The sequence below is a fragment of the Syngnathus acus genome, chromosome 13 (assembly GCF_901709675.1).
Source record: "Syngnathus acus chromosome 13, fSynAcu1.2, whole genome shotgun sequence".
Taxonomy (NCBI): domain Eukaryota; kingdom Metazoa; phylum Chordata; class Actinopteri; order Syngnathiformes; family Syngnathidae; genus Syngnathus; species Syngnathus acus.
Window position 1 is genome coordinate 5,829,538 of NC_051098.1, and position 7,064 is coordinate 5,836,601.

The 7,064-nt window shown below is 38.7% G+C and overlaps 1 protein-coding gene across 1 annotated transcript; it reads right to left on the bottom strand.

The window, feature by feature from the left end:
- Window positions 1-80: 80 nt before the first annotated feature.
- On the bottom strand, window positions 81-6,633 carry aifm4 (apoptosis inducing factor mitochondria associated 4). The gene is made up of 19 exons (XM_037268164.1): window positions 6,459-6,633; window positions 5,832-5,921; window positions 5,198-5,307; window positions 5,000-5,109; window positions 4,757-4,801; window positions 4,604-4,685; window positions 4,407-4,519; window positions 3,859-3,945; window positions 3,702-3,793; window positions 3,485-3,615; window positions 2,784-2,899; window positions 2,633-2,704; window positions 2,474-2,537; window positions 1,902-1,978; window positions 1,703-1,820; window positions 1,529-1,627; window positions 1,384-1,459; window positions 1,146-1,250; window positions 81-714 (listed from the first exon to the last, which is right to left on the bottom strand). Exons 2-19 carry the CDS (start codon window positions 5,918-5,920, stop codon window positions 684-686), a joined length of 1,617 nt encoding a protein of 538 aa, XP_037124059.1. The 5' UTR covers window position 5,921; window positions 6,459-6,633; the 3' UTR covers window positions 81-683.
- Between the last annotated feature and the right edge of the window lie 431 nt (window positions 6,634-7,064).

Genomic DNA, 7,064 nt, shown 5'->3' on the forward strand with positions numbered 1-7,064 from the left:
TATATCATACAGGATGATGTCGAATTTTATTTTTGGTAGACGTGAGAGATACTGGACAGACAGCTCATAATTGTAAGAGATAAAATAAATATAGCAATTTTTTATTTTACCTCACCACCATAATGAAATTAAACATTACAATGACATTGCATTTTAAGTATTAAATAGACATATTTAGTTTACTGTTTTACAAGAATTTAGTTACAATGCATACAAACCAACAAACAAGGTAAAACAATCATAGACATTAGAGTACATTGGAGTAAAATAATCACCCTTCCATTGTAAATCAGTAACGCAAGAGACATGAAGCTATGTTCATTTCAAGCAAAAGTAAACATTATGCCTTAGTAATGTTTCTGGCATTTTTTTATGCACCTGATCTTTTTCAAAATAAAGTACAGTACACTGTAACAAATGCATCTTCAGAGAGCATTTAGTGGCTTATTTGCTATATATTAATTGGCAGTGTACATCAGTCAAGTGAAGATTTCAAGATTGATGGCAAGCATGCTCATCGAGTGGATCCATTCTAATGTTGTTGTTGTAACTGTAACAATAACAAGAGTAAGTAAGAGCAGGCTAGACATTGACCGGCTTTCAGAATGCCTGACGCAGTGAGATGATGGAATCAGGATGAAAGGTGGCTGCGTCCTTTGTCGGTGAAATGCAATTTGGACACCTTACATCTGCAGCCAGCTCAGGTCTTCGGCTCTGAATAGAGAAAAGATTCATATGACTACAGATAAAAATCCTTGTGATTCAGTGATGTGGTCATTAATGAATTTTCGAATTTGCTCTCTAACTTGTCAGCGCAGTTAATTAGTGCTCACCACGTCCGTTCTTCTAAGAATAGATTGTCTGATTATTGCTGTTAATGGAAGCATGTCTGTAACACTCGTGCAAAGCTTTGTTTCTTGCACCACATGCATGATGTTGGTTCAAACCGTGTAGTGTTGACTTTAGAGGCATTTTATTTTCAGACATTTTGGTTGTATTTTTGATTGCATTATGGCACTTATATTAAGAGGTTACTCTTATGTTGCTGCTTTATCCTCTTAACCTTGAACAAATGAGTGAAAAACTGCTTGCCACACCATTTGAACATCTACCTAACACATTTGTAGCTTCTTTTGCACACTCACTGAGTCTGTGCTTTTGTAAAGCGCTGGCCTGCTGCCATCAGTTCTGCCAGCCGAGCCACAGCGGGATCAAACATGAGACTGGCCGCCGCCACCACCGCATCATCTCTGTGGAGAAACAAGAGCAAAATAACTGATCTCGTCCATCCCCTGCAATAGTGAAATAGTTTACGTCACATCTCAATGGTTCTATGGTAAAACAAAAGACTATTGGTACATAAAAGTGTGTGCATCTACTTACTTAATATAAAATGCCAGGAACTTTCGTTCCTCCACTTTGCCTTTGAATACAATTTCAGTGTAGCCCTCACCATAACCTGTAGACAAAAAGTAAAAAAAACATTCAGCCCTTTCGGTGATGTGAAAGTCGAAGACAAAAAAATTACCTGTGTATCGGATACTCTTTCCAAGCAACACAGTCCAGAAGAAAGGAACCGACTCAATTTTGGTGGGTATATTTAAGATATTGAGGGCAGCAACTCTTCCTGTGGAAGAAAAAATGTGGCATGAGATTGTTGATGAATGCAAATTCATCACAAACTTGAACCGATATTTGTTACCATGAGCTTGTGACATTTGCCAGTGACCCACATTGACCTGTTGATCACCTCGAATGGTCAAAGGGAAAGAAGTGACGTCACCCGCACTGAAAACATCTGCTACATTGGTCCTCATGAACTGAAGAGAAGACATGTCACAATTTGCAACACACACTTAGTTGATAATACAGAAGTGATGGCTATTGACTGTTCACTTCACCTTGTTTACCACGACTGCTTTCCTGGAATCTATTTCAACTTCACTTCCTGCTAAAAAGTCGGAATTGGGGATCACACCTGAAACATACACAGAGACACGCCTAGAAAGTTATACTGACGTAACACAGCTATAGATATCATAAAGTCTCTATTTTGAGCCAAGTACACAATGTATGTAGGTTTGGAAGCTCTTATGTCAAATAAAGGTATCTCCAAATTTTCAATCCATCCATCCATCCATCCATCCATCCATCCATCCATCCATCCATCCATCCATCCATCCATCCATCCAATCCGTCCGTCCGTCCGTCCGTCCATCCAGTTTCGACTGCAGTTGTTCTTATAAGGGTCATGAGTGAGCTGTAGCCAATTTTAGAAAAATAATGTGAACATAAAAATGTATACTTTATTTTTTCTTTTAATAAAACATTACATGTAGAAATTTAAAAAACTTAAAAACATAATAATAATTAGCATTGTTCACCATTACAGAAGCATGCAAATTAGAAAATGGTAATTGCTAATTCTGCATCATAAATGTTACATTGGATGGAATACAACAGAATTAAATACCTATTCCTGTAATCACCACATCAGCCTCCAGAACTGTACCACTCTTCAGCATGACCTCTTTCACCTGCAAAAAAAATATGATTTTAGCCTCCAGCTACTTATCCAGGTTTACGTTGGCTCAATCACAGGTTCAAAGCAGTAGTCAAAAAGTAGAATTACCAAGCCGTTCTCTCCTCTGATCTCTGCGACGGCGTCATTCATGTAGAACTTCACATTATGTTCCTCCAGCATCTTCAAAGATGAAATGTTGTCAACTTGTTGCAATAATAAACATTATCACAATCACAGTTCTTTCACAATTGCTCCATACTTGCATGGTCATGTGGCCAATCTGGGACCCCAGAGAGCGTTCATAGGGGTATTTGGTGGTTCCAACAATGGCCACACTGGATGCTTTTTTGGCTAGATAGGCCGCCACCTCCATACCTAGAATTAAACGTAAAATAAAAGAAGAAAACCTGATTTTATGGTGAGAAAAGAAGAAGAACAATACAAAGTTGCTTCTTTATAGTTCTAAGACAATTTAAAATGACAAAATGGAAATGGAAAACAAATCACTAACCACACCATGACAAAATGTTATTTTATGTTTTACTAGTACTAACAGTTGTTGGCTTGTTTTTACATTTTCAAAATTTGACAGCAATAAGAAGAAAGTTGTTAACAACAATATCAAATTTGAATGACTTTTGATGGCACAGTGAGAAGCGCTAGTTTTTACATTTTCAAAATTTGACACCAAAAAGAAGAAAGTTGTTGACAACAATATCAAATTTGAATGACTTTTGATGGCACAGCGAGAAGCTGGTAGCTCACAAGCCAACAGATTTGGTCTTTATAATAATAACTAATAACAATAACTCTTTATTGTGATGGATAACCATGAATTTCTTTACTCAGGTTCACTCTTGGTAATTTGGCTTCTCCCAACAATCCAAAACATGCAAGTTATCTTAAGTGAATACTCTAAATTACTAATTGCAATGAGTTAAAAAATAAAAACTTGACAACCTATGAAGGAGGCTCCAACGACAACAGCCTTGCGACCCAGACAGGCAGCATGAATGTCTTTGGCGTCTTCATACCTCTGCAGTAACTTCACTCCAGTCAGATCACTACCAGGACAACTTAGTGGCCTCGCTCTGTGGGTATGAACATTTTTCACACAAGTTACCAATGTCTGAAAAGAAAAAAAGTTGTTTGTTGAAAATGAGATAACCAGTCTTGCCTGCAGCCTGTTGAGATAAGAAGCTGGTCGTAACGAAGCAACGAGCCATCCTTCATCTTTACTGCTTTATCTTGCGTGTTTACACTCACCGCCTGAATTTAGAACAGAGAACAGTAAGCTTTGGTAGCACATTCTTAAAATATGGTTTGTATGTTACCTCTTGCTCCGTCCGTACTTCTATTCCATATTGTTGGAAAAATTCATTAGAGCGGAGGACAATGCTGCTGCTGTTTTCATTCAAGGCCTGAAAAAAAGAGAACATTTCCTTGCACATCTTCCTGCTAATGGAACAAATGCAAATCCAGTGGAACCTCTGCAGCTGAATGCCCTTATTTAACCTTAAATTCGGGGGGAAATACTCCTTTAATGTCACACAAACCTCTGAAACTAAAAAATTGTAGTGCTGCATCACAAGTTGTTTTACTTTGTGTTTTTTGTGTTGCCATCACACAAGAGGAGCAGTAATGGCAATGAGGAAAAGTGTGACAATGATCAGCACAGAATTGAAAACAGAAACTATTACGGCAAAAGTGGGTCACATCTGTTCTGGCTGCGTGACACTGAGTGACGTGGCGGAACGCAAAGGAAATAGACTATGACGAGAAAAAAAATCAAGTTTGTTACTCTTTGCTACACATCGTGTTCAACCTTTGAGGTTCCACTGCATAAGACAAATGTACTTCTTAAAAGTACAAGGTGGCTTACCTTACTCATCTTGGGTTTGTCATAAGGAGGCAAAGAATCTTTGGTTACCATGACGATTCGGCCCTGGTAGCAGTTCTGACGGAGAGTCTCAGCACACACCAAGGCTGCAGGACCTGAACTCACAGCACATCAGTATCAAGCAGATCCTGAGAAGTGGATTCATTCATTCACAGACAAAAGAATCAACCAGTCCTTACCCCCTCCTATGAGCAGGATGGTATGTTTGATGTCCGGGTTAACGCTGCACATCTCCTTCACACGTTTGGACTGCTTCAGAATCTGAAAGGGAACAGAAGCGACTTGTGTCCAATGCAGCATTACTTTCATTTCATTAACCTGCATTCACTTACATTTTTCTTGACGGAAACGTACACCTTTCCATCTTGAACGGTCACCTGTCTCGAAATGGTCAACGAATTATGAGGAAGAGGGGCAAGTAATATCCTCAAATATTACAGAAGAAATAATTGTTGCTACATCTCTGTGCTAGTTGTGGAATCCTGATTACTGAAGAGAATTTAATGAATTGTAGATAGTTCATACTCAATGCAAATGTTGGGGGAAATAAAAACATATTAAAGAGTGAGTTTTACCTTATGGCAAGGCAAAGAGTCCAGGCCTGGATACTCTTCAATATCACCAGTTTTAATATTGAAACAAGCACCATGGAAAGGACATCTCACTCTGTTTCCAACCAGTGCTCCTGGAATGACAAACAGCTCAATGTAAAATGATACATTTTTCTAAGCTGAATGGTTGCAATTTGGAATCATAAAAATATATACATATACCTTTTACCAGAGGAGCATTATAATGAGAACACTGACTTCCGACTGCACTGTACTGACCCTCGGTGCGGACAAGCAACACTTTCTGGTCTGCCACAGAGACTACTTTCATCCTTGATCACAAACAAAGAGCAGGAGTCATATAGTATGTATTTACGTGTATATGTAAGTGTGTCAGAAATATTCTAGGACTGGTGTCATAAAATATACATTTCAAATGCAGAGTACAAGCTTTTCCCTTTGTTGTAATCCCAATGGAGCCCAACACACAGCCACGGCCTTTTCTGGCCACGTTGATGTTGTCCACATCTTAAAACTGCCCGTCCGTGTTTTCAAAACCCCTTAAGCTTGGGAAATACAAAAGAAAAAAAAACACACAGAAGACAGGTCTGGTGAGTGGGGAGTTTGCTTTAGCACAGTAATGTTCTCAGCCAGGAAGTGCAGGATGCTCTGGGCATTGTGAGCAGGCGGGTTGCCATGGAGAGATGCCGTGACGCAACCATTGCACTGTAAGTAAATGCCGCAGGTTCTCTTTGTAGACTTTGCTGGTTGACGGAATTTGTATTTGAAATTGTGTGACACCTTGCCTGGAAGTTTTCTGACACAACTTGTTTTGAAGCATTGTCATGTTACATACTGGCCATCTGTGAGGTCAGCCTCCTGACAGACCAGTCCGGTCACCGCCTCCAAGTCTTCATCTTGATCTTGTTCTTTGTTAGGATTCATTCTGTTGAAACATGGATCACATGACGTGAATAAATGGTCACATGTTGGCTGGCGCACTACTTTGGTACTTTGTATGAACTGATTTATTGAGTTGTTTTTCACTCCAAAATACAATTTGTTTAAGATTGCCACTGACATGCAAAATTAACATCTGTGAAGGAATAATGCCTGAAGCGCGATGAGCTAAAATACACAAAACCACACCCACACTGTAGGCAAGTAAACACATGCAAATCTATAATTAAAACTAAATGCAAAATATCCTAACTGCCCATTTAATGTAATGATGAAAATCCATACCCACAGCGTAGGCAAGTATACACATGCAAAGATACAACTAAAATTAAATGCAAAATATCCTAACTGCCCATTTAATGTAATGATGAAAATATGCATGTATAATAAATAGATATAATTACTTTTTAGCCAGATGCTTCCATTCTCTGAGTGCTGTTCATCCCAAATAGATGTTAAAATGGTTAAACTCGCTGTATTATGTGTATTAAAAAGAAAAGACGCTCAGAAAGGCGACGCTCACCTTTTTCTTTAAAGACTGTTGATTGATAGAACTGGAAGAAACCGGCTGGTGGTTAAAGCGAACAACCAGATACGTGATGCTTTCATGAGTATGTAACGACTCGACTCGATTGTTCAGTTCTGCTACTGATGTCGCCGACGTTACGCCTAAACCGGAAGTCGGTCTTTTTTGTTTACATACGCAATAACTACATTTCCCAGATCAGTGACGTCTGAAATGTTTGGGTAGGTTTGAGGCGTTCATATCCCCTTCGTAATTTGACGACGTCTCTAATGTCTCGAAGTTTCGAAAGTCATTAAAAGCACATTTCTGCGATGATAATAATAGGTAAATTGAACAGCAAATTGTATGTGGTCAGTGATGATACATTTGCTGATGCACATGAATTGTTTTATTTCTATGGGCGTTACCATATGCAGTTTTATTCAAGAGCTGCTGTGGCTGTTGAGTTCTTTTACATTTGGGGGGCGGACAAGTCATCCTCCACGATGACTGAAGGAAGCTTGACATATGGTTAGATTATTTCTAATAAGAACAAAAAATGTGAATTAGGTATTACATCTGGTAAAACAAGCAAATATCTTAATATACAAACAAATATAATAC

Excerpts from the sequence above, each read along its gene's own strand:
- aifm4 (XM_037268164.1), bottom strand. The coding sequence starts at position 5,920 with ATGAATCCTAACAAAGAACAAGATCAAGATGAAGACTTGGAGGCGGTG. Across the intron at positions 3,616-3,701 it reads CTTATCTCAACAGGCTGCAG|AGCGAGGCCACTAAGTTGTC; the intron begins GCAAGACTGGTT and ends TCATACCCACAG. Across the intron at positions 1,628-1,702 it reads GCAAATGTCACAAGCTCATG|GAAGAGTTGCTGCCCTCAAT; the intron begins GTAACAAATATC and ends TTTCTTCCACAG.